The sequence below is a fragment of the Mustela erminea genome, chromosome X (assembly GCF_009829155.1).
Source record: "Mustela erminea isolate mMusErm1 chromosome X, mMusErm1.Pri, whole genome shotgun sequence".
In the NCBI taxonomy this organism is placed as follows: Eukaryota; Metazoa; Chordata; class Mammalia; order Carnivora; family Mustelidae; genus Mustela; species Mustela erminea.
The window spans coordinates 40,788,617-40,816,358 of record NC_045635.1 but is presented as its reverse complement, the minus strand read 5'-3'; the positions used below and the strand labels follow the sequence as shown (position 1 = coordinate 40,816,358).

General features: G+C 47.6%; 1 protein-coding gene and 1 pseudogene across 2 annotated transcripts; one reads left to right on the top strand and one right to left on the bottom strand.

Annotated features, from left to right (window-relative positions):
* Positions 1-38: 38 nt before the first annotated feature.
* Positions 39-27,305, bottom strand: CHST7 (carbohydrate sulfotransferase 7). 2 transcript variants are annotated; one of them, XM_032330890.1, is made up of 2 exons: positions 25,499-27,303; positions 39-476 (listed from the first exon to the last, which is right to left on the bottom strand). In XM_032330890.1, exon 1 carries the CDS (start codon positions 26,996-26,998, stop codon positions 25,535-25,537), a length of 1,464 nt encoding a protein of 487 aa, XP_032186781.1. In that variant the 5' UTR covers positions 26,999-27,303; the 3' UTR covers positions 39-476; positions 25,499-25,534. The 2 variants fall into 2 exon arrangements, with proteins under 2 accessions (XP_032186781.1, XP_032186782.1); XM_032330891.1 differs by lacking the exon at positions 39-476 and adding an exon at positions 17,960-18,727 and having other exon boundaries at positions 25,499-27,305.
* LOC116582994 lies at positions 3,154-3,700 on the top strand (annotated as a pseudogene).
* Positions 27,306-27,742: the final 437 nt, after the last annotated feature.

Genomic DNA, 27,742 nt, shown 5'->3' with positions numbered 1-27,742 from the left:
AGGGGGAGCTCTTTGGAAAAACAGCTGAACAAGTCAGATTTAAACCAACCGCACTCAGACCTTTTATTTACTATCAAGTAATTTAATCAAGATACACAGGACTGCACTGGGCCCTTATTCACATTGACCTCTTGTCCAGACACCCGCTGCTGATGGGAAATGGTACCCGATCGTGTCTCTTCTGTTCTGAGAACACCTCCAGCAGAGGCAGGCAGGTTCCGGCTGGGACGAGAGCTCTTCCTACTGGATGGCCAACATTACCCACACTGTACTGTCATTTCCTTACTGAAAACTTCCTTTCCTCCAGTGTGTCAGTCGTCCCGGAACAGCTTGCGACAGTCCTGCTCTGCCAGCCACATGGCAGTTGGTCCCAGGCCGAGTCCCCCCATCTCTGCCTGTGTGCGAGGCTGCCTCCCCCGTGCAGCTCCTCCAGGGCTGGGGTGACACGCTGAGTGCCCCGGTTTGTGCTGACTGACCTAGAAGGGAAGGAACAAAGGACATTTTGAACCTCAGAACTCAGAAAGCTCCAGACAGAAAGCCTGTTGAGCTCTGCTGATAAAAAGGCCTCTTCATTTTTAAAAAATTTTTAAAGGTTTTGACAGAGACACAGCGAGAGAGGGAACACAAGCAGGGGAGCAGGAGTGGGAGAAGCAGGCTTCCCACTGAGCAAGGAGCCCAATGCGGACTCGATCCCAGGACCCTGGGATCGTGACCTGAGCCAAAGGCAGACGCTTAACCAACTGAGCTACCCAGGCACCCCATGAGGACTATAATCTTCCTTCTCTAAGCCGCATCTTCCAGGGCTGGAAATCCAGCCCAAATCAGGAACTATCATTTCTGCTCTGGGGACAGGCTGGGAGAAAATGTGACCCAAGAGGGGTTTGGTGAGGATGAAGATGGGGAGAAAGGGGGGGCAACTCTGCCAGTATGACTGTGCTCTCTGCAGTGGCTGCCGGGGGGTGGAAGGGGGCACCTGATGAGGTGAACAAAACGTTCTGAGACCTGCTGGGCAGAGTTGGGGAGGAGGGCGGGGGGAAGAGCTGGGATCAAAGCTGTACCCTCAGGCACTGACTGCATAACCAGTCCTCCTTCACTTGTGTACTGGTTCACTCGTGCCAAGTAAATCACACCAATGACCGCTCTTCTGTAAAGCGGAAGCTGCATATAAGTGGCAAGTCCGGCCATTGTCAGATTTCAGTATAATCTAGTTTAATAAAAACCAGTTTCCAGAAGGGCTAACTCTGGTTCTAGATAAAACAGAGCAAATGCCTTTCTCCTTATTCCTTCCACAAAGAGTAACTAAAATCCCCTAACATGATACAGATGGCAAAGGTAAGATTCTGAAGGGTGGTGGAAAGAAGGCCGACTGACTGCAGACCTCGGGCAATGAGGGACACAGAGCAGTGAGTTCCCTCCATTTTCTTTCTGCTTCCCCCATACGCTGGAATAGACACTGAGGACACCAGCAGGCCAGAAATGCATATGGTCCCAGACCAAAAAGCCCCAAGAAAAGCTCATTATTGCTAGCTAGAGGACAGGGAAAGGGTCAGCCTAGAAGCCGGAAACTGAGTGCCAGACACACAAAATCCCCCCCTTCCTGTCAGCAGAGCCCTAGTGGGAGGCGAGGACTTCTAGAGTCCTACCCCTACCCGGCAGTAACCAGGAGGCGCACCCCTTCCTCCACCAGCAGTGTCGGGGGAGGCTTGCTAAACCAGAAGATCTAAAATAAAATTCAGAGATTCAAATGTATCCCAAATATTTGGGACACCATTAAAAAAATCCCTTGTCAAACCAAGAACCAGGGAAATTTCAACTTGAATGAGAAAAGATGAGTGATAGACGCTAACACTGAAACAACACACATTCTGAAATTACCCTCTCTCATCAGTATGCTTCAGTTAGCCATTAGGAACACACTTGAAACAAATAAAAAAATAAAGTCTTGGCAAAGAAATATATAAAGAAAGCACCAAATGGAATTTTTAGAACTGTAAAGTACAATAACCAAAATTTTACAACCTCCCTGGATGGGCTCAGTAGCAGAATAGAGATGACAGACTAAAGAATTAGTGAATCTGAAAAGAGAGCTGTAGAAATTATCTAATATGAACAGCAGAGAGAAAATAGGGCGAAAAAGGATGAGCAGAGCCTCAGGGACCTGTGGTACTACAATAACTGACCTATTCATTTCATCAGAGTTCCAGAAAGAGAAGGACAAGAGATTGAAGCTTAAAAAGTACTTGAAATAGGGCTGAAAAATGCCCAAATTTGGCAAAATGTGTAAACCTATAGATTCAAGGAGTTGAGTGAACCCCAAAACACAAAGAAAGCTACACCAAGATACAGCATAATCCAAGTTCAGGGAAGACAAAAAAATCTTGAGGGCAACTAGAGAGAACTGATGCATTACTCACAGAAGCAATGATTCGAATGTCAGTGGATTTCATATCTGAAAACATGGAGACCAGAGGATGTGGCACAATAGTCTGTAAGGGCTGAAAGAAAATGACTATCAACGCAGAGTTCTGTATCCCATGAGAATATCCTTCAGGAATGAAGGTGAAATAAAGACAATCTCAGATGAAGGAAAACTAAGAGAATGTGTTCCAACAGAACTGCTGTAGAAGAACCACTACAGGAAGTTCCTCCAACAGAAAGAAAATGATGAAAGAAGGAAAAGAAGCATCACAAATGAAGAAAGAACAGCAGAAAATGGGACAAAATTTAACAGACTATTCTCTTGAGTTTAAAGAATTATTTTGACAGTTGAAGCAAAAGTTATAACACTGTATGATGCAGTTCTATATATATATATATATATATATAGAGAGAGAGAGAGAGAGAGAGAGAGAATTACAAAGGGGACAGGATAAAGGAACCTAAATGGACATGGTTTGTATACTTCCACTTGAGGTAGTGAAATGTTGAGACCAGTAGATTGTGATTAGTTGCATATGGATGATCTAAAGAAAGCACTATAACAAGCATACAAAGAAAAATACTTTAAAACACTGCAGATAAAATGAAGTTCTTAAATGTATTCATGTAACTCACAGGAAAACACAAACAGGGAAATGGGAACAATAAACAGAGGGAAAAAAGAAATCAAGTTTTAAAAATGGCAAATTTAAGCCCTATAATATCAATAATTACATTAAATATAAATGATCTAAATTCACAAATATACAAAAAAGAGACCAGCAGAATGGCTTTAAAACATGACCCAACAACATGCTGTCTACAAGAAATTCATTTCAAATAGGATATAGGTGGGTTGAAAGTAAAAGGATGAAAAGGATACACCATAGAAACGTGAATTGAAAGAGAAGTAGGTGGTGTGAGTCCTCGACACTTGCCATGAACGGGTCTAATGAGCTGTGGACATATGCTAAGTCTGAGGTCAACAACTGCTTACAGGTTTGCAGCTGAAACTGGGTATGGCTGTAAGCTCAGACAGTTGCAGATCACTAAGTGTCCTTATGTTGCAGTAATGCTAACAGTGGCAGATCATTCAGGCCAAGTAAATAAAGAACAAGTCCTTTGAAATGACAATTTCAGAATTTCTACAGGGGGTTCGAAGGAATTGCTACAATTATTGAAACTATGTGAAAACTGATTACTTGGTTGATAAATTGCTATCATCGTTCTAAAATCACAGGCTTCACTTTCTGCAACAAAACTTCATAAGGACCAAAGTATATTTATGGAATGAAAACTGCATTTTGGTTTTTCCAATTTTAAAATAATAATCAGAAGGAGGGCACCATGTTATGATGAGCACTGGGTGTTACATGCAACTAATGAATGGAACACTACATAAAAAACTAATGATGTACTATATGTTAGCTAGCTGAACATTATATATATATATATATTATATATATATAAACTATATATATAATATATTTAAACAATATATATGTAAACTATATATATTTTTTATTTTTAAGGGAAACTATATATATATATATATATATAGTTTTTTAAGGGAAACCATATATATATATATATATGGTTTCCCTTAAAAATAAAATATTAATCAGAAAAACAGGAATTAGTGGTGATCAATGTACAACTTTCTGAATGTACTAAAAGCCACTGAATCAAACACTTTAAAGGGTGAACTCTATGTATGTGAATTATATTGCAATAAAAAACATCAGATAAAAAGGGGTGCCTGGGGGACTCATTCAGTTGAGTATCCAACTCCTGATTTTGGCTCAGGTCATGATCTCAGAGTCATGAGATCAAGCCCTGCATCAAGCTCCATGCTGGGCATGAAACTTACCTAAGATTCTTGAGCTTCCTCTCACTCTGCCCCTTCCCACCCCTCATGCTCTTTCTCTAAAATAATAATAATAATAATAATAATAATAATAATAATAATAATAATAAAGAAGAGTTTTATCAGATAAAATAGACTTGGGAGTAAAGAAAATTACCAGTAACAACAAAAGACAGTACATAATAGTGAAAGGTTCAACCCACCAACAAGCCATAGCAATCCAAAAGGTTTACATATGCAGCAAACAGAACTTCCAGTTTCCTGAAGCAAACCTGAAGGAACAGAAGGAGAAGCAGACCTGTCCACGTTTATACTTGGAAACTTCAATACCACTCTCTCAACAATTGATAGAATGACTAGACAGAAAATCAACAATGATATAGGGAACTAAATAATGCCATCAACCAAACAAGACTCAACTGCCATTTATACAACACTCCACCTAATAACAATAGAAACACGTTCTTAAAAAAAAAATTATTTGAGAGACACACAGAGAAAGCAGAGTGGTGGGAGGGGCAAAGGGAGAAGCAGGCCCCCCACTGAGCATGAGCCTGACATGGGCCTCAATCCCAGGACCCTGAGATCATGACCTGAGCTGAAGACAGATTTTTTTTTAAAGATTTATTTATTTATTTATTTGACACAGAGAGACAGTGAGTGAGAGAGAGAGAGAGAGAATGCGCAAGCACATAAGCAGGGGGAGTGCAGAGGGATAGGGAGAAGCAGGCTCTCCACTGAGCAGGGAGCCCATCATGGGGCTCAATCCCAGGACCCTGGGATCATGACCTGAGCTAAAGCGACGCTTAATGACTGAGCCACCCAGGCGCCCCTGAAACACATTTTTTAAGCATGCATGGAACATTCACAACATAGGCCATATCCTGTTTTTCATGAAACAAAATTTCATGAAATCTCAACAGATTTTGAATAATTGAAATAATAACAGAGAGAGAATATGTTTGCTAATGATGGAATCAAACTAAGAATCTATATCTAAAAAGAGGAAATTCTCTAGATGCTTGGGAATTAAAGAACACACAGAATTCTAAGTAATCCATGGAATATTAAACAATACATTGAATTAAAATGAATATGCAACATATCAAAATTTATGAGACACAGCCAAAGCAGTGCTGAGAGGGAAATTTATTGTATTAGATGCTTACATTACAAATGATGTAAGGTCTCAAATCAGTAACCTAAACACCCACCTCCAGAAACTAGGGGAAGATAAAAATAAACACAAATCAAGCAGAGGGAAATAAGAGCAGAAGTCAGTAAAACTGAAAACAGAAAAACAACAGAGAAAAATCACTGAAACAAAAAACTGATTCTTTGAAAAGATTAAGAATTGGATAAATCTCTACCAAGTTTAAAAACAAAAAGACAAGACACAGATTACTAATATCATCAATGAAATAGGAGGTCCCACTATAGAACTCACAGACATTAAAAGGATAAAAAAACATTAAGAAAAATTCTACATACATAAATTTGACAACTAAGATGAAATGGACCAATTCCTCAGAAAACACAAACTACCAAAATTCATCCAATATGAAGTAGATAATTTGAAAATATAGACCTTAAAAATTGAATTAATCATTAAAAGACTCCCAAAGAAGAAATCTCCAGGCCTATATACTTTCAATGGAGAATCCTACCAAATATTTAAAGTAGAATTAACACTAATTCCACACAACCTTTTCCACAAAATTATGAGGCCTGCATTACCTGATACCAAAACTAGACAAATACCCCCCCAAAAAAACCAGTATCTCTCATGAACTTAGATGTAAAATCCTCAACAATTAGTAAATCAAATCCAACAATATGTGAAAAAATTTATATATCAAGACAGAGTGGATTTATTCCAGAATGCTGGTTCAGTTTCACTAATCAATCATGTAACTCACCATGTTAACAAACTAAGGAAGAAAAATCAGACAATCACATCAATTGACACAGAAAAGGCACTACCATCCATTAAAGGCATTTAACATCTCTTCATGATGTTCAGGAAACCAGAAATAGAAGGAAACTGCCTTCAGCAAACCAGGAATAGAAGGAAACTGCCTTAACATGATTTTTTTAAAAAAAATTCTACATAAAACTACATCTAACCTCATTCTTTATGGTGAAAGACTTAATGCCTTCCCCCCTAAGATCAGGAACAAGGCAAAGACCTCCGCACTTGCCACTCTTATTCAACAGAATACTAGAAGTCCTAGCCAATGAAATAAGGCAAGAAAAGGAAATAAAAGCCATAGTGACTAGAAAGGAAGATATAAAACTGTCCCTATTTGCAGGTGATAGGATTACATACATAGAAAATCCCAGGGAGCACACACACACAACCAAAAAGTGAATTCAGCAAGTCTGCAGGATGCAAGATCAATATTAAATATTTGATTTATATACACCAGAAATGAACATTTTAAAACCGAATTTTAAAACTCATACTATATACAATCACTCAAAACAAATGAAAAACTTAGATATAAATCTAACAAAACAAGTAAAGGACTTGTATGCTAAAAACTAGAAAACACCAGTAAAAGAAATAAGACAAGATCTGAATCAGTAGAGACACATGACAGTGTTCATGTTATCAGAGGACTCAACAGGAAAAGATGTCAGTTTCCCCCCAAATTGATCTGTATAGAGATTTTAGAAAATTCCTGTCAAATTCCTGCAATGCTTTTTGTAGATATAGACTATCTTATTCTTTTTTAATAAAGATTTTATTTATTTGACAGTGATCACAAGTAGGCAGAGAGGCAGGCAGAGAGAGAAGGAAGCAGGCTCCCCACTTAGCAGAGAGCCTGATGCAGGGCTCGATCCCAGGACCCTGAGATCATGACCTGAGCTGAAGGCAGAGCAATGAGCCACCCAGGCACCCCTAGACAAGCTTATTCTAAAATTTATGTGGTAAGGCAAAGAAACTAGAACAGCTACAGCCTTTCTGGAAAAGAATAAAGTTGGAATAATCATTCTATTCAGTGTTAAGATACATATAACTGTATTAATCAGAACAGTGTGGTATTGAAGGACAGACTCATAGGTCAGTGGAGCAGTAAAAGCCCAAAAATAGACCTACATATGTTTATGGCTAACTGATTTTTTTTTTTAAAGATTTTATTTATTTATTTGACAGAAAGAGATCACAAGTAGGCAGAGAGGCAGGCAGAGAGAGAGAGAGAGGAGGAAGCAGGCTCCCTGCTGAGCAGAGAGCCCGATGCGGGACTCGATCCCAGGACCCTGAGATCATGACCTGAGCCGAAGGCAGCGGCTTAACCCACTGAGCCACCCAGGCGCCCTGGCTAACTGATTTTTGAACCCCCCTCCAAAAAAAGGAAAAAGCAATCTACTGGAGGAATGATAGTCTTTTCAGTAAATGGTGCAGGAGCAGTTAGACATCCACAGGCAAAAAACTAACCCTTTCACACTTTAAACAAAAACTAATCCAAAATGAATCATAGAATTCAATGTAGATAGAGATAAACTTATCCTAAAATTTATAAGGAAGGATAAAAAATACAAAATGTTTATCAGAAAACATAGGAGATAATCCTCAGGACCCTGGGGCTAGGCAAAGAGTTCTTAGACACAGCAGAAAATGCACAATCCACAAAAGAAAAAATCGCAAAGTTGGACCTCATCAAAATTTACGAACTTTTGATTTGTAAAAGATCTTGTTAAGAAGATGAAAACACGTGATAAGACACAGGCTGGGAGAAAATATTTGCAACCACCTATCTACCAAAGGGCTTTTATCTAGAATATATAAATAACTCTCAAAATTCAAGAGTAAAAAACAAACAATCCAATTAGGAAACAGGCAAAACACCTGAACCAACATTTCACCAAAAGGAGACGGGGATGGCAAATAGGCACACCAAAAGATGTTCAGTATCACTAGGTGTTGGGAAAATGCAAATGGAAACTACAAGGACCTATCGCTATACACCTAATAGAACGGCTAAAATACAACACAGCAACAACACCAAATGCTGGTGAGGCTGCACAGAAATCTGATCTCTCATATGCTGCCGGTGGGAATGTCAAATGGTACAGCCACTCTCAAAAACAGTTGGGTTGTTCATTGTAAAAACTTAATATGTGTTTACCATAGGATCTAGCAATTGTACTCCTGGGCGTTCATCCAGGAAATGTTATGTCCGCACAAAAATCTACGCACCAATATTCACAGCAGCTTTATTTGTAACAGTTAAAAACTGGAAGCAATGCAAATGTCCTTCAGTGAGTTAATGGTTACACAAGCTGTGGTACATCCACACCATGGAGTACTACTCAGCAACAAAAAGGAATGAACTACTGATACATGGGACAACTGGTGAACCTCCAGAGAATTCTGCTGAGAACAGATGATCTGAAAAGATCACATAGTGCATGGTTCCACTTATCTACCAATCTTGAAGTAACACAATTATAGAGATGGTGAAGAGATTAATGTTTGCCAGGGAAAGGTGGGATGGGGTGGGGGTCTATGATTATAAAGGGGTGGCCCAGAAGATTTTCTTTATGCTGATGGAACACTTCTGTATGTTGACTGCGGTACTATTCACACATATCTATATGTGACCAGATTACACAGGCCTGTGGACACACACACAAATGAGTGCATGTAAAAACTGTCTAAAACTGAGGTCTGTAGATCGGACCAACATCAAATTCCTGGTACTGATAGTGACCTACGCAAAAGATGTGAACTCTGGGTAAAGCTGGGTGAAGGATACAGCAGACCTCCCTGTACTGGTTTTGCAGCTTCCTAGGGGTCCATAATTATTAATTTAAAAAAAAAGTTCCTCTGCCCCTGTTTCTTTGTGCAATGTGTTCAGTTCTCTGTTTGGGTTGTTTTAAAGACCCAGCAAAAACGTGGCAGTAACTCAGGACAATTTTCTGTCAATGACTCGCCAAGTGCGAAATGTTGCCTGGTCAGAGCCCACGTCCCGACGAATGTCCCATTTATGGAGGTACTACCGGCCCGACCCCTGGACCCCAATGCACTCTTTAAATCCTTTAACTAAAAATCTTTCTTTTTTTTTTTTCTAAGATTTTATTAATCCATTTGACAGAGATCACAAGTAGGCAGAGAGGCAGGCAGAGAGAAAGAGAGGAGACAGCAGTCTCCCTGCTGATCAGAGAGCCCAATGTGGGGCTCGATCCCAGGATCCCAGGACCACGACCCGAGCTGAAGGCAGAGGCTTTAACCCACTGAGCCACCCAGGCGCCCCTAAAAATCTTTCTTAAAAAATTCATTTTATCTCCCTGAAAGCTGCTTTCCACTCACGTTCAGATTCTTTTTTTTTTTTTTTTTAATCAAATCACTGGCCATCACTTCTCGGCCTTTTGGCTAAGATCAAATGTATCAAATCACTGGCCAGATAGTGTGGGAGGAGAAGAGCTCTGAGAGCTCTGTGACTGCCCCTCTGGGGTCCATGAAGAACTGCGCCGGAGTCCGGCCCGTCTGAGCTGGCAGTGCACTTTGTGCCCACAGCAATCTGACGAGGCCGTTTCCTTCTCTGCGCTGCAAATGGGTTCCTATCCTCCTACGGTTCCTGAACGTCACTGAACCCGGGCAGGGATGCTCAGACACCTTCCAGTTCTGATGTCTACCTCCATGGAGCCTACGGCCTCCAAGCAGAACCTAAAAATAAACCCTCTCAGTTAATTTCCTAACATTTTCCCATTATTTTGGGTTGTGGGTCTTTGTTGTTGTTTTGTTTTTTTGTTTTGTTTTTCCTTTTTTAAGATTTTATTTATTTGACAGACAGAGAGCACAAGTAGGCAGAGAGGCAGGCAGAGAGAGAGGAAGGGAAGCAGGGTCCCTGCTAAGGGAGCCCGATGTGGGGCTCGATCCCAGCACCCCGGGATCATGACCTGAGCCGAAGGCAGAGGCTTTAACCCACTGAGCCACCCGGCGCCCCAATGTTTTGCTTGTTTTTGAAAGAGAGAGTATGTGCACAAAGTGGGGGGTGGGAGAGGGAGAGAGAGAGAGAGAATTTAAAGAGACTCCCAGCTGAGCATGAAGCCCGAGGCAGGGCTCAATCTCACGACCCTGAGATCATGACCTGAGCCGGAAATCAAGAGTTGGACGTTTAACCCCTTAAGCCACCCAAGCGCCCATTGGGTTGTGTTGAAAACATAAACATATCCATGAATTCTTAATGTGCTTTTCTCCCAAATTCTTAAGTCCCCGATGTCCAGACAAAAGACTAAGGTTTTAATTCACTCCAGATCTCATTCCTCACAATACTTTGGAGCCCTATTCATTTGAAGCTACGAAGTATTCAACTTTATGTGCCAATTTAAAAACCAAACCCTTGGTTTATCAGCAAGCTACAGTGACCAAGTACCTAGCATTCCCCCCACCCTTTTTTCAGCTGTTGGATGTTTGACAGTGAAGAATTCAGTTTGAAGCTACTGAACTTCTTAGTTCAAAGGATTCCCATTTACCTAGAATCTGGGGAAAATAAAAATGTTTACTGCAGCCTCTAGCACCTGAAATGAGTTTAGACCCTTCTGGATATTCTGAAGATGAAAGTATTTCAAGACCTCTCGTGGGCTCTCTGTCCTGTTCTGTCAATCTGCGTGTCTGCTTCTGTGCCAGAGCCACACTGCTTTGATGACTTCCCCTTTGCAGTACGCTCTTCTTCAAGATTGCTCTCACTGTTCCGGCAGCGTCTCTTCAAGTTCTGTATAGATGTTAGGACTATTTGTTCTAGTTTTGTGAAAAGTGCTATTTGTCCAAGAAGACATAAAGATGGCCAACAGACACGTGAAAAGATGCTCCAGGGACGCTTGGGTGGTGCAGTCCGTTAAGCATGTGACTCTCGGTTTCGGCTCACGTCATGGTTTCTCAGGTCCTGAGATCAAGCCCCAAGTCTGGTTCTGCATTCAGCGCAGAGTCGGATTAAGACTTTCCCTCCCTGTTTGCCCCTCCCCTGCAAACTCTCTCTCTCTCTAATAAACAAATGAATATTAAAAAAAAAAAGATGTTCGACATCACCAACCACCAGGGAAATGCACCAAAGCCACAATGAAGACACTACCGCACACCGGTCAGATTGGCTCGTATCCAAAAGACAAGAAATAGTAAGTGTTGGCGAGGATGGAGAGAAAGGGGAAGCCTTGTGCACTGTGGGTGGGAATGCAAGTGGGTGCAGCCACTGCAGAAAACAGTATGGAGTTTCCTCAGAAAGTTAAAAGAACAACCCTATGATCCAGCAGTTCCATTTCTGGGTATTTAGCCAGAGAAAATGAAAATACTAACTCAGAAAGACATACGCATCTCCATGTTCACGGCAGCATTATTAACAGCCAAGACATGGAAGGAGGCTTACCCTTCACACTACTGAGACTCTAAGAATCTCAAGATTAGAGGCACCTGGGTGACTCTGGGTTAAGTGGTTGCCTTCAGCTCAGGTCATGATCTCACAGTCCTGGGATCAAGCCCCGCATCAGGCTCTCTGCTCAGCGGGGAGCCTGCTTCACCCTCTCCCACTGTCCCTCCCCCTGCTTGTGTTAAGTAAATAAAAATATTTAAAAAGACCTATCCTGTATGACAACAGAAAACAGACAGTAAAACTGTCTTAGTACAACTAATTTACAGAATTTTAGAGATTCCAGTATATCACCGTTGTGTGAAGCACTCGAAAAGGGTTGTTCTCAAAATATGTTGCACTGAGGTGTGAAATCTTTCCTTACCACTCAATTCACAAATTCGCTTGCACTTAAAAAAAAAGAAAGAAAGAAAGATCATCTGGGGCACCTGGGTGGCTCAGTGGGTTAAGCTGCTGCCTTCGGCTCAGGTCATGATCTCAGTGTCCTGGGATCGAGTCCCGCATCAGGCTCTCTGCTCAGCAAGGAGCCTACTTCCTCCTCTCTCTCTCTCTGCCTGCCTCTCTGCCTACTTGTGACCTCTGTCAAATAAATAAAATCTTAAAAAAAAAATCATCTGCTTAAAGATTCAAAGTCATACTCCAAAGACCTGGGTGTATTTGACCTCCTTTGCTGCAGTTGCCCTGGTCTTATAGATGACCAGCCGGGTCCTGCTTGCGGGCTGTCCCCCACGAGCCCGGCGGCCATCGAGGGGAGCATCGGAGCCCCACCGTGTCCCCGCGGGCAGTTGGCTCGGCGGGGCTCCCGGCGCTGCGGAGGAGCAACTCAGGAAGATGGAAGACGCTCTTAGCATTTTAATCACAGTTTTGTCGACCTTCGAGACCGGGAAGGGGGAGGGAGGAAGAACGGACTTCCTGCTGGCGTTCAAGTTTGAGAAGAGTCAACCAGAGGACTGTGCAGCCCCGCCGCTCTGGGCGGCGCTCCTCACCGCTCGGGGAGGCCGGTACCCGCGCCCCCCTGCCCGCACCCCCCAAGGACACTTGCGAGCTTTGCGCGAACGTCTCACTTCCCTCCTCCATCTGCACTTGTAGATTTTCAGCCGCCCTTCTTCCAAGCGTTTCTGGGCGTCGTCGCCTCCGGAGGTACCCCTCACCCCCCAGCCACCCGTCCCCGCCCACACACTTGTGCCAGGTGAGGCACCCTGGGGGGACGACCACAAGCTGCTTCACAGATGCTCCGAGTCAGTGCCGGGCCCTGGTGCCTGGGCTCAGATTTCCGGGCATTCAGCCGGGCCGTTATCACAGGCGAATGACTTTCCAGCCCATTGTGACAGCCTTCCTCCTGGACCCACTCCAGGACAAATGGGTCGCGGACGGGCGTTAGTCTTCTTTTCGGGGGCCACGGGTCCTCCGTGGGGGCTTCTCCCAACACCCCTCCCCGGCCCCGGCCTCTCGGGAGGAGGTTACTGCCCAAGATCATCTGTCACCCCTGACGACCAGGCTTTCTTAACCTTCCTGTTTTCACCTCAAATCAGTGATATGCAGGGCTAAGGAAAACGGAAATGACTGACAATGTTTACGAAAATAGGGCCATTAAGTTGTTGGGGGTGTTTGTTTTTTTTTTAAGGGAGTTGCTTGGGGATAACGTGAAAATACTTGAAAACGCAGAAATGTCAAAGTGCAAGCATCCCCTCACTGTGACTCTCAGGCAAAGTGTAATAGGAAACATTTAGTTTGCTCAGGCAACCGCACCCCCCAAATTGCCTAGAAATGTACTTAAAGAGCCTAAATGGTATAAAGTATTTCCAGACTTCCAGTGTGAAAAATAAAGTGGCAGGGAGAGGGGGCTGTTGGCAGTACATTTGCACTAAGTCATACTTTAAACATCCTAAACAACTCTCACTTCAGGTGAAAACGGAGTCAAACAAAACAAAACAAAAACCCAGACAGACAGACAGACAAAACTTTCTTGCCTGGGGAGCAAAGGGAGAAACTAAGGGAGAAGCCACCTTGCTGGGAGCCCAGGTGGAGATGAGCTGCCCCCCAGCCCCTTGCTGCTCAGTGAGTGGAAGACTCCCTTCTCTGCTCCAGAATTCCAAGGAAAACCTCAAGCCATGTGAGGCATTCACTGGTCAAGCCCCAGAGTCAGCCAGGGCAGAACTCAATGGCCATTACATTTCCTCACCAGTGACAGGATAAAATAATAACATGCTTCTAGTTTGATCATGCTCCCCCACCACACACACCCAAGAGAAAAACGTCCCAAGTTTCTGAGCTCACTGGAGAACAAAATGAATGTGCTCCAAACCAGTATTTATGAAACCTGGAAACAGCTGAGTCTGCTTAGTCGGCTTTTGTTTTTTTTCCTTCATTGAGCTGCTCAGAGGTATAATTTTAATTGGCATACATAATTGCTTTTGTGAGTAAAGTCGTTCCCAACTCAAATAAAGGAACTGAGTCAGTAGCTTAGAATAAGCATTTGATCGCCCACCTGCTCGTGTTTGTCATCTACCAAGTGGGGGGCAGCCGGGGTTAGTGGGGGCTCAAAGGCTGGGAAGTGACGGGAGCTGGTGTCCGTCATTCAGGCAGCCCTCTGGCCCCCACAGGGGCTATTGGTTAATGGAGTGGATGAAGGTGGGGGTGGGGGTGTCACTGGGGTGGGCCTCCGCATTCAGCTGGGAAGTCTGCTCCAGATTCCCTCTCTCTCTCTCTGCCTGAGCCCCCGCCCCCAAGCCCTTGGTTCATTTGCTCATTCTCTCTCTCCAAATAAATAAATAGATCTTTAAAAGCAAAGGGCTTGGGGTACCTGAGTGGCTCACTGGGTTAAGCCTCTGCCTTCTGCTCAGGTCATGATCTCAGGGTCCTGGGATCAAGCCCCGCATGGGGCTCTCTGCTCAGCGGGGAGCCTGCTTCCCTTCCTTTCTCTCTCTCTGCCTGCCTCTCTGCCTACTTGTGATCTCTCTCTGTCAAATAAATAAAATCTTTAAAAAAGTTTTAAAAAAATAAAAGCAAAGGGCTTAACAGCAGAGAGCAAGTTCATGTTGGCACAGGATGTGGGAACAGGTAAACCAGCCCTCCCCCGGGCCCGCAGGACTGCTAGCGACTGCCAGAGACTGCCGTATTTAGGAGCAGGGCTCAAATTTTTCCTGAGCTCAGAACTATTTCATTTTCCCTTTGTTGAGAAATAAAAAAATAAAATGAATTTAAAAGGCACTCAGTAATGCTGGGAATTCTGTTGTTCTCTGGCAGGGTGTGTTCGTGTGGGTTTATTTTCAGCCAACCATGTCCTCTTTGCAAAACAGTCCCCTTTGCCATTCCTTGCTGGGGAAAGCTGGGGGAGGGGGCAGAGCGCACAGGAGGGCAAGAACTGTTTGCAGAACCTGAAAAATGCATTATTTTCCTTTATTACCTCCGTCTTGGTGATACCTTTTTCTAGAGCAAGAAACAGCTTCTGCTTTATTGCTCCTACAGCCCGTATATTCAACAGATGCCAGCTGTAGGCTGTGTAAAAGGAAGTCCTATTTTTGTTTGATTTTCTTTTTAATTTAAATTCAATTAGCCAACTGATAGTACATCATTAGTTTTCGGGTGTAGTGTTCACTAAATTATCAGTTGTGAATCACACCCGCTGCTCACCCCAACCTGTGTGCTCCTTCATGCCCATCCCCCTGTTACCCCGTCCCCCCTCCCCCTCCCCTCCAGCAGCCCTCTCTTTCCTAGAGTTTAGAGTCCTGGAGGTCCTATTTTTAAAAAATTATCTCAGTTTTAGTCTTTTTGGCTTACTGTTCCCGTAATTTCTCTGAAGCACTGACGAGTCCTTTCTTGTAAAGCCTGGCCTCAGTCATGCGGCTGGGGAGTGACCCCAAAAGCTCTGGGGTCTTTTTCTCTACTGCTCCCCTGATCTCTATGCTCTAGAAGAACTGCTTCAGTTAGCCCCCCAAGTTCATGCTGGGGGCTGCTCCTATCGTCCCTCAGTTGGTCATCTTTACAAAAGAACTCACCGTCTCAAGCCGCTACCAGCTCCCCATACCTCCCAAGTGACTGTCGGGTTCTATTTTCGACTTTCGGTTCAGGCTGGTTTCTCTGCTTCCCGCCTGCTGTTACCATGACCCAAGGACACCCATCACACAATGTTCATCTCTCCAAGCTGGCCCTTGAGACACTGGCATGTCAGACCAGATTTGAGGCCTCTTGCTGGCAGGGCCCAGGGACTGCCCTGTGCCTTCTGGGGCTCCTTTTAACACCTGCTTTAAGGGCTTAACAGAAAGCACTTCCATTCCACACACAAACTGCCCCCCTCAACCCCGTCTGCCTCAGTGGCTGTTTCCAGAACGTCGTTCTGTGGCAAAGCTCCTTGCCTCTCACGTTGATTTCAGGGGAGGGGAGTCTGTTCCCTCCGAACACCGTCACTCATTCTTGAAGGCGAACATGGTGGTTGTGCTTATCGCCTCTCAACCCCTGAGAAATAGCCACTGTCAGCCCCGATGCTCTCCGATGGGTCTTTACTGTGAACGAGGCCAGCTGCAGAGGTCACACTGGGTTGCTGGCAAGGTGCCCGCAGGCTGGGGAGGCAGGCGAGGAGCAAAGCTGAAGGGTTCCAGTTCTCACGGAGACATCACTGAGCTCTGCGACTTTTCTCCAATTGAAACTGCTTCCTGTTCAGCTCCCAAATGGTTCTCCACTTCCCCGTGTTCTTGAACTTGGGCCAGGGCTAGTTCTTAGTCCTTACTGTTCTTATTCTATACCGCACCTAGGCAGAAATGCTTCTTTGAACAGAAAATTCCTTCAGCTCCACTAAGAGGCTGAGGAGCCAGGAGACCTCACAGAGAGCTTCATTTCTAAGTCACCTTGTTCAGCTGGAACAGTGGGGCCAGAAAAATGAGACCAGCTTGGCTTTTTTACTTTCTATTCTTCTCTGGGCTGTTCACATGGAGGGCAGCCTGAGAAAAAGCAGACTGAGGAATTTTAAGCCAGCTGCTTATAAATGTTTTTTAAAAGCATTGCTCGGACTATTTATATTACATTTGTATTCATGGGAAGAGAATCTCTGCTCAGACTAAAAAAACCTCTTTGAAAACCCTCTGAATCCTGTCTGGACAACTGCAAATGGGCACTTCTCCTCTCCCCTCCCAACCCAGACTACAAACAGGGCTCTCAGGAGCACAGAGAAAACATAGCAAGGGTTAAATCTTATGTAGAAATCAGCCAAATCCGGGGTGTCTGGGCAGCTCAGTCGGTTAAGCGGCTGCCTTCGGCTCAGGTCATGACCCCAGGGTCCTGGGATCAAGTCCCTCAGCATCCAGTTCCCTGCTGGGCTGGGGGGAGCCGGCTTCTCCCTCTCCCACTCTGTCAAGTATTGTGCATAGTTTTTTTTAAAAAAAGTGATCAGGTTTTTTTTTAAGATTTTTTGTTTATCTCACAGAGATCACAGTAGGCAGAAAGGTGCGGGGGTTGGGGGGAGAAGCAGGCTCCCCACTGAGCAGAAAGCCCGATGGGGGGCTCAATCCCAGGACCCTGAGATCAGGACCTGAGCCCAAGGCAGAGGCTTAACCCACTGTGCCACCCAGGCACCCCAAAAGGTGATCAGTTTTATTTCAAAGCATTTCCGGTCCTTCCATAGGATCCCAGGAATGCTGCCTGCCAAATATATGGGGGCTGCAGGAGGGCTAAGAAGGAGATTTCGTCTGGGCATCCTGGTCACTACAACCCAAGGTGCAGGCACTCCTTCACCATCTGAGATGCACTGTGGGGTCAGAGAGAGCCAGGGTTCAGGCAGGAAGCATTTTTCCACCCACCACACTAGCCAGAATGAAAATATTCGGCAAAATCCATGTTGGTGAAAATCTGGGACACAGACACTCCCAGAAACAGCTGGTGGGAGTGAACACTGGTGCAAGTTGGAAGAACTTTACCTCTCCAAATGCAAACCGTGTACACCCGTTGCTACATAAGGTCACCCTACTGAAGATGTTTTTCTTAGAGATATACTTACATGTGTGCAAACGACACTACAGAAAATGTAGCAATGAACTGTTGGGACTAGGAACTGGCTGAATATGTTATAATACACTCCTATGGTGTTTAACTAGGCTTTGTTATTTTATTTCCATAACCTCTATTTTAAAAAAAAAACCTAAGTACATTTTATTTTATTTATATTTTTGGGGGGGCAGGGAATGACAGAAGGAAGAGGGGAGAATCTCGGGCAGAGTCCTCGCTGAGCACGGAGCCCAATGTTGGGCTTGATCTCATGACCCAGAGATCATGACCTGAGCCAAAATCAAGAGTCGGACGCTTAACTGACTGAGCCACCCAGGCACCTCTATTTCTGTAACCTTTAGATCATACCTCACAAATAAGATTTTGTCACAGCTGGATTTAGTGGAAGCAGAGCAATCAAGTCCACGATTTTCTGCAACACTGGTACAAAAAAGGCCAGGGAACGATGCCTTAGAAAAGATGATTCATAAAAGACCATCAGAAAAGCCCCTAAGCAAAAGCTAAATAATTCATCATTATGTTTAATATGAATAGGTACAGATTTATTACAGTGAGCTGGCATTAAGCTCCTTGCTCAAGCCCATACATCTTTCCAAAAACATTACGGATCCTCTAAAGGATAAATGCATGAACTCAGCAGCACTTTAGACGCTGCTAGCTGCTGGAACATTCCATAGAAAAATGGAAAACAATTTTGTGAGAAGACGATGGCAACAAACAGCAGCCAGTATTCTCAGGCTTTCAAATTACCAAAGAGCATATACAATTTTAGTCTAGAAAAAGTCCGCATTTTTTTTTGAAAATTCAAGTTTTAGAATGAAAAGCAACCTCCCCTCCCCTCCCCTCCTTAACAGGCACAGAAATACTGGAAAAAGTTCCTAAAAATCCAGCTACATAGTTTACAGAAAGAAAAACATGGCCTTATTAGTTATTAAATGCAGTCCACCCACAGGCTCTTCAAACACGGGTGCTGCTCGGGCCTTCGGCTGGTGGCCAGGAGCTGGGAGGGTGGGCGGAAAGCAGCAAACAAGTTCCCCCGATGTGTTTTCTCCAGCGCCTGATGGACTTCAGGTACCTGTCCAAAATAGAGATTTAGGAACGCCTGGGTGGCTCAGTCGGCTAAGCATCTGCCTTCGGCTCAGGTCATGATCCCAGGGTCCTGGGATTGAGCCCTGCATTGGTCGGGGTGGGGAGCCTGCTTCTCCCACTCCTTTGGCTGCTCCCCCTGCTTGTGCACACGGCTCTCTCGCTCTCTCTCTCTCTCTGAGGCAAATAAATAAATATTTTTAAAAACCAAATAGTGATTGAGAATCTGGAATTTGTGAATTCTTTTCACTGTCTTCTTCAAAGTCACGTTTTGTAAAATCTTACCATTGCTGTCCGGTTTCTGAACTTGAGCAGAAACCCGTTTCGGTCAAGCACCACTAACTGCCCACAAATGATGGGAATGGACGTTGGTGCGGCCACTTAATGGGAGATGGTGTGGTGGTTCCTCAAAAAAAATGAAAAATAGAGCTGCCCTGTGATCTGGGAATTCCACTGCTGGGTATTTATGCAAAGGAAAGATAAACACTAACTAACCCAGAAAGATATCTGCTCCCCCATGTTCACTGCAGCGTCATTCACAGGAGCCCAGCCCGAGCAGCCACCTAAGCACCCATCAACGTGTGAATGCACAAAGACAACGTGTCTTGTCTCTATACAGTGGCATATCAGGCAGCCATAAACCAGAAGGAAACTTGTCACTTGTGAGAGTCTGGATGGACCTTGAGGATAATACGTTTACGAAATAAGTCAGAGAAAGACAAATACCGTAGGATCTTCCTTATATGTGGAATCTGAAAACAAACTCATAGAGAGAACAGGCTGGTAGTTGCCGGAGCCAGACGGCAGGCGATGGGCGAAAGGGGTGAAGGGAATTGAAAGGCACACACTTCCGGGTCGAAACTGAATGATTCGTGGAGATGTCATATACAGCACAGCGATTGTAGTTAATAACACCAGAAGGCATATTTCAAGGTTGGTAAGAGAACAGATCTTTTTTAAAAGTTCTCATCCCAAGGAAAATCATGGTTAACTAGGCTGTGATCCTTTCACAATATACACAAATACAGAATTACCACAGCGTACACCTGAAACTAATATGACGTTCTAAGTCAGTTCTATCTCAATGGAAAGCATTTAAGGAACTAAAATTGAAAAGACTTAACTACCCCCCAAAGGGCAAAATACGTTTGAACTTGCAGAAAACGTTTTCTAGACAAATACCACAAGAAATGTATTTCTTCTAGGAAATACATGTGGTTGCTTCTAGAAAGTAAGACTCGTGGGTGGTATTTTATATCCTTCTGTGATAGCACTGTTGAACTCTTTTTCACCATGTGCTTATAGGATTTTGAAAAAAACTTGGGGGTGTTAGTCTCAACATAGCACCTGATTTCAATCCGCTGTGTTATCCTTGTCAATTATCCAACCTCTCTGGGCTTGTTTCGCTGTCCACAGATGGGGATGCCACGCACCTCGTAAAGTGCCCCCGAGGACTAACAACACACATGAAGCGAGTAACACCGTGCCCAAGAAAGGCGTGAAATAAACGTCACCTCCCCTTAGCTCTGAGGAACCCTGGAGATCCTCTTAACCTCCATTCTTACTGGCAAGAACACTAAAGCCAAAAAGGTTTAGGGGCTCACCCCAGGTCAATCAGAAGTAACCAGGAGAGCCAGGCCTTCAAACCTGTGTTCCCATACCCTAACATAAAAGCTGATTTCATACACACTAAGGAATGACTCTGGAACTACCCCGTGGCTACACCTCACTTTGGTAGGACCAGCCTCCTCTCCTGCCTCCTGCACCAGACTCGAGGAGTCTGGATTTTTCCCCAAACACCAAATCCACCAGTAACTGAGGGGGTCCTGCCTGGGAAGGCAGCCCCATACGGGAGCTCTAATTATGTCTCAATCAAAGGCAGCACTAACCCCGCAAGGAGAAAATAAGGATTTGGATGTGGGTGTGTTTTAAGAAAGACTGTTCCATCTTACTGTGCAGGTCAGCTACCCAGATATCCATCTATGTGTACCCCGCCCATCCATACACCCCATCCTAACTTCCAGCCCTCTGACTTGAATACAGCTCCTGCCTTGACTTAGATCAGGAGTGAGTTTGTTTTTTTAAAGATTTGTTTGAGAGAGGGAGAGCACACGTGTGCAAGAGCGCAAGAGCAGGAGAAGGGGCAGAGGGAGAGGGAGAAGCAGACTCCTCACTGAGCAGGGAGCCAGATGCGCAACTCAATTCCAGGACCCTGAGATTATGAGCTGAAGGTAGTTGCTTAACTGACTGAGCCGCCCAGGCACCCCTGACTTTGAGTTTAAATGGATTTTGTTGAATGACAAATTCTATGTGGGGACAATATTTGATGAATGCCTGTTCTGTGTTTAGGCAAGAGGTTCTCCTTTGAGTGATATTTATGCCTAAGCCCTTTGGGGCATAGTATACTGATGAAGATGAAATGACACTGAAAATGCTTTGGTGGGGATAGGGTGGTAGCTGGTCCTGTCTTTTTCTGTTTGGATGGTTTCCTTAGAAAGCAAGCTTTCTGACCATTGCATTACTAGTCTACTAACCTCCTTTCCTGAATGTGTTCAAAGTGTCCATCTATCTTGTCTAGAACAAAGACCAAGGAGTCTTAAATGCCTACCGGAATGAAATCTTGGGGCCTCCCCAGGGCAGAGGTCAAAGGGAGACATGCTGAAAAGGACAGGACAGTGCATCTGTCTGTTTGGAACAGTAGCGGATAGTGGGCACAATGATGGATTACTAGTAAGAAGCTAGAACAACAAAGCATTTGAAGGCATGTGAGAGGGTGATAAATGGAGCCGTGAATAACTGAAGACAGTTTTTCTCTTTTCATATTTCCACCCTCCAGCTGCCTGGAGCCTCACAGCTCCAAGTTCCTTTACATAAATTGCTATGGTAGACACTCCGCTGCTCATCCGCAGCCCCCCAGTCCCCTATCTGGATATTGTTCCAGGGGAAACAGCCCGGCCCGGGGCCATGGGCCAGGACCCAGGGTCCAGTCCACGGTTCTTGACTTTAGCTGTCTGGGCACAATCAGCACAGGAGCTTTTAGACCACCCCAATGCCCGGGCAGGTGAACAAGTGCTAGCCAGTGCGAAATCGTAAGAGGACCTCAGCTGGGATGCGGGGTGGGGGTTTGGGAAGGTTTTATCACCAGATTGAAGGAAAGACACAGGAGGGAAGACTCCTCCACCCCTTCCTCACTCACTAACCAGCTTCCTTCCTCCCTTCATGTTAACAACCCTGCATAGTTGTGTGTGGAAGTGACGCTTGCTGCCGAGGCCACCATCCGGGGACAGCCAGAGAAGACGCTGGTCAGTGAAAGGCAAGAAGGTGGAAAAGAGAGGAAAGGGCCCGAGTCCTTGGTTTCGGGTGCGGCGGTCCCCACCCAGCCCTGAGAAATGGTGTCCTGCCTCCCTGCCATACCCTGGCCATCTGGTAAGGCCCGTCCAGAAGTTGCTCAGGTTAATTCACCGGTAGCCCCCTTCACTGCCGGGCTAGGGGCTGTCACCACCTAGACCCCCAGGCCTGACCTTTACTGCCTCCTGCTTGTACTCACTGACCCTTTGTCCCATGTTTTTCCTTAAGCTCTTCTTCCCAGCTTCTCTTAAGGCAAATGGAAACCAAAAAAACGCCCCCGAACTAAAGCGACCACCCGGACGTGACCTCCAGCCAGCCCAGACTGCTTTGAGCATAACCCCCGAGCCCCACTCACCGATGTGGCGATAGACCATGGAGTGACCTCTAGAATGACCGACAGCTACCTTTACTTCATTGTGACCCTAAAATCTCCATCCAAGGAGGACCGCAAGCCTCCTTTACAGAGCAGACGACGTATCGGCAGGTTGCCTTAAATAGCATGCGTGGCCTTATGCCCGCCTCTCCAGATGATCCCAATGTTCATCCTAACCCCAAATAAAAGGAACCCATTCACCGCTCACCCTTGCTCGGTGAGTCACGGCTTTGCAGGTTATTTCCCGTGATCTTATTTGATGCAAAGTTTCCTTTGTGCAACAACTCCACCTGGTGTATCTGTGATTCACCAAGGGTCCAGCTCCCGGTTGGCTCAGTCACACGCGTGTGGATGATGCCCCGCGGGAGGCCAGCCGGGGGAGGGCGGCTGTAGAGTCACTGGCTTTCCTGTGCAGGTGCTGTCGGCAGCTCAGGGGTATTTTATAGGAGTCGTTCAGCAGCTTGAACTTATTCATAATAAAGCTAAGTGTGGGGCGTCTGGGTGGCTTAGTCCTTAAACGGCTGCTTTTGTCTCAGGTGGTGATCCCAAGGTCCTGGGATGGAGCTCCACGTCGGGCTCCCTGCTCCTCGGAAAGCCTGTTTCTTCCTCTCCCACTCACCCTGCTTGTGCTCTCTCTCTCTAGCTGTCTCTCTATCAAATAAATAAATAAAATCTTAAAAAAAAAAAAAAGCTAAGTGTGTTTCCCACCCCAGCCTAGACTCTTAGCCTGGCCCAGGTGCCAAAGGTGCTGCCAGGGGACTCTAAGGGGGCCAGGTAAGGAGTGATGCTGAGCTTGGGGCTCTAACTCCCATGCGGTTTCCCCTCATGCTCACCAGGCCAGGTGTGACTTTGGGCCGGTGACCTGACTTAGAGCTCTGAGTCCCAGACTCCTCATCTGTAAAACTGACAAATCAGTTAAAATAATGACACCTGTACAAAGCCTAGCTTGATGCACGGCATGGGGGTGGGGGGTCGGGGAGGGAGTCCATCCCCTTTCCCAGAGGAGAGTGGGGCAGATTTTCTGGCAACTTCTTGGTGGATCAGGAAGGTTATCTTTCTAGGAACCAGGAATACACACATTATAACGAATCCACTGGTTGGTGGCAATGTGGTAAGAGCCCAATAATTCCAGCAGAAGTGTGGGAAGAAGGGCTCAGTCACCAAAGTATGGAGAAGCCTAGAGCCTGCTCCCAGATGTCCCTGCAGCCCTACAAAGGAAGCCTCCCTGGCCTTCGGGACGGGAAGGCAGCACCAAGGTCCCCCACCCAGATTCTAACTTCCTGGAGGAAGGACGCAGATTGTACCCTCTAGCCTCCTCTCTATTCTATTCTCTTGCCTACCTCGCCCCCGTCTGAGCTCAGTCGAGGCTAGTAAAAAATGAAAACAATGATCAGCCGTCAGTTCTTAAAGCCATAAAATGCTGCAGAATTAGTTCTGGAGAGGCTTTCCCTAGGCCTGGGAGGGAAGGGGAGGGGCCATTATGTTACTTACATCTGCAAAAACAGGATTAGCAGATGAAAGGATGTTTTTGTTAAGATGTGACAAGTCACCCTGTGCCTTACCTTCCTTTGCTCTGGAAATCAGGAAAGAACACAGACTTCCTAGCAATTACAGAAACTGACGGAGAAAACCCCTTGATTACTGGGAGAAAAGTCAGTTTCCGTAAGCACAGGCAACCCTGGGCTATGAAACAACCACCAAATCCATCCTCATTAACATCTTCAACTTCCTCCTCAGAGCTTCATCCCAGGGGAATACTGAATTACACTATAAAATAATGAATGGAAACTTAAGTCACTTCCACCCACTCGGCCGGGCTTTTTTTCCTCCTCCTCCGGACTGCACAGGGCAGAGGCCTGCCCCCTTCCAAGTCACACAGAGTTTGGGGAAACGCGCTCCCATCCCGCTAACTAGACTCCTAAGGTCAGCATGGTGCAGAACAAAACTCTTTCCTCAGCCCAACAATGTACAGGCCAGACACGGACCCAGACACTGAACACATGCCAAGGTCATTTACGCCTCATCTTAGCATCTTTAGAGAAAGAACACAAAAAACTGGGACCCAGGGGGCTGTGTGTTTCTACAGCCAAAGCTGCTACTGGCACTCTAAGATTCCCTCTCTCAGAGGGACAGGGCTGGGTGCAGAAAGCCCAGCCCTCAGGTCTTGTCGGCACTAGAGGAAGCTGACTAGGCAGCTTTGGTGACCTGATGTGAATGGGGTATGGTCAAATATCCTGCCAACGCCAGCCATGGAGGGGGTGGGCAGGGAGATGCTCCACCAGCCAGGGGAAAGCAAAGTCCATTCTAGGCAGCTATCCCACAGCATGAGACACACACGTGTGCAAAAACTGTTGCAAGTAAGGCCTTGTCTATACCTAACACTTGCCAACTTAGAAGGCAAGGCCCGGAGCTGCGCTTTACGGATACAAAGGTAGAGAGTAAGTATGAAAGAGATTTGGGGTAGGGAGGATCAGAGTCGATAACTTTGCACCAAATCCCACTTTGGGTTTACTCCGTGCCTGCAAACACTGCTGCAATGTTTCCCCGAAGGAACATATTGGTGTCAAGATAAAATCAATCAACCTCAAATGGTCCCCGAAATCAGATACTTTTCATGTCAATTTCCAGTCTCAAGTTCCATTATGACGGTTGCAAACCTTCTTTACTCTCCCCAGGCCTCTTCCCTCCTCCAGCCCTCTTCTCTCGCCCTCTCCTCGCCCCAACCTCAACAGGTGACCGACCTTAACTCCTACTTCATAGCGGGGGCTGAGAGTGCGGAGACCTGGGTTCTGCCTCAGCCAAACTTAACCCCTCTCGTCTCAGGGCCCTCCTCTGAGGGGGCAGGTGGCTAAGCTGAAGACCCCGAAGAGTCTCCTCCAAATTCTACCAGCCGTGCTTTCCCACCAGCTCAGATTTATTCAGGGACTACAGCATCCACTCCCCCCCACCCCGCCCCACCACCGCCCCTTTCCCCTGCAGGCTGGTCTGAGCTCCCCCAAAGACCTTTCCCTGCCCCCAACCCGCCCAGGGCCACCTTACCCGGATCCGTCCCGCGGGCGCGTGTGAGGGAGCAGCCTACGTGGCGCCATCGGCCTCAGTGTCAGGCGGGCTCTCCTCGTCCACGGGTTGCTCCAGGTCGCCCTCCTCTCCACTGCGAGGGTAGGCCAGCAGGCGCATGGCTGGAGCGCAGGCCGCCTCCACCTGGCGAACCTGCTCTCTGCTCAGGCGCTCGCGCCAGGCGTGCACGGCCTCGCGGGCGTCCCTCGCCGACAGGTGGAAAGGTCGGTCGGCGCCGTAGGCCGCGCCCCGCGTCATGTTGAGCGCAAAGGCGTCGAGGGCGGCGAGCGCGCGCAGCCCGGAGAAGCGCAGCAGGCGGCGCAGCTGGGTGCGCGGCTGCCGCACCAGGTCCTCGTAGCGCAGCCTCAGGTAGCGGCGCCGCAGCCAGGCGGGCGCGCCGCGCGCGAACAGCAGGTCGCGCAGCCAGGCTTCGCAGATCACCTCGAGCGCGCCGGTCAGGAAGAAGTCCGCGCGCGGCGCGGCAGGCAGGGCACGGGACTGGCCCCCGGGCCGAGCGCCCACGCCGTGCGCCAGTAGCACGCGGTGGAAGCGGTCACCCCGCTGGCGGGTGCGCAGCACCTGGATGCTCTCGCGCAGCAGCCCCTGCCTGGACTTGAGGCGCGAGTTGTGCACGGCCCGCGGGTCGCGGAAAAGTTGCACCACCTTCAGATTGAGGCCGGGGTCACGCAGCAGAGGCACCAGCACGCCCAGGTCGAGGAGGCGCACGTCCTTGATGACTACCACCGGGTACTTGCGGCACTCGGCCTCCAAGGCGCGCAGAGCCACGGGCGGGCAGCTGCGCTCGCAGGCGGCATCCTCGACGAGGCCGACCTCAGCGCGGGCACGGGGGGCGCCGGGGCACAGCGGCGGCGAACAGATGACCTTGTTGGTCCGCCAGCGAAAAAGGGCGGCCGTGGTGAGATTGGCCGCGCCCGGGGCGCGCGCGGCCGGGTCCCCCGGTGGCGCGTACAGCCGCAGGACCGAGAAGTCGCAGCGGAAGAGCGAGCGCAGCATGTCGCGCAGCGCGCCCTGCAGGCTTTCGGCGTCGCCCGGATACAGCGCCTGCCACAGATGCCACATGGGCTCATACAAGTAGAAAACGTCCGGGTGCTGGTTAAAGAGCTCGCCCAGGAACGACGAGCCTGTGCGCCAGGTGGCATGCACGTAGATGTGCTGCTTCTCGCGCGACACCGCCTCCCCGACGGCGCCGCTGAAGTTGCCCGGAACCCCGGGGGACAGGCCCGCGTTGCCGCCCTCCTCAGCCGGCCGCGCCTCCCCGCCCTGCTCGCGCTCGCCCGCCGCCGCCGCCTCCAGGCTCCAGACTCCCAGGCTGCGCTGCACGCCTGGGCAGTGCCCAGCGCCCTTGTCACCGTCGCGGCCGCCGTCCAGCACGGAGGGGATGAGCAGCAGCACCAGCGTGTACAGCACCAACAGCAGCGCGAACTTGCAGTACTCCCGGCGCCGCCGCCGCCGGCCCTTCATCGTTCACCGAGCCCCCCACCCTCCGAGCGGGTGGGGCGCCCGTCCTCTCCCCTTCCTCGGAAATCCCGTCCCTTGTCCGCTCCTCCGGCCTCTTCAGGCCCCTCTGCGCCGGCGGGGGGTTGGGGGGGGGGCGCGGACCGGAGCGACCAACCGACCCGGGCCGCGCATCCAGAAGGGGGAACTTAGGAGGCGGTGGTGCCGGTGGCGGCGCCCCTGCCCTCTCTCGGCTCAGCCGCTGGAAAGCCGCCTATTGGCTGGTCCGGCCGCCGCCCGCCCCGCCTTCAGCCTCGCGGCTTCTCCCCGCCTCTTCACCCGCCCGGGATCGCCCACAGCTCTGCCAGATCTGGGCGGGGTTCCCGCGGGGTGGGGACGATGGATGGGGCGCACCGAGCCAGACCCCACCTTTCCCCAATCCCTCGGTCGTGAAGTCAAGTCTTCCCGAATTGACTTCAGGCAAGGGAGGGGCTCCTGTGGACGGAATGTACCCAGGGACTGGACACGGACCCCACCCGGAGAACTCCACCGCCTCTCCGGTTTTTATGTCCCCTGCCCGGTCATCTCTGTCGTTGGCCGACTCGCCTCCATACTATTGAGAGCGGGGCTCCTGGCCTCTATCCACATCCAGCGCCCCCATCAGCCCCGGGGTGGGTGTTGCTGAGCTCTGGATGGAGAACTCCTCCGCTAAGACAAAGATAACGCAATCGCACACTTGAGCGGTGGACCGGAGGGATGGGAAGAGCTAAA

Coding starts and splice junctions, on each gene's coding strand:
- CHST7 (XM_032330891.1), bottom strand. CDS start 26,998: ATGAAGGGCCGGCGGCGGCGGCGCCGGGAGTACTGCAAGTTCGCGCTG.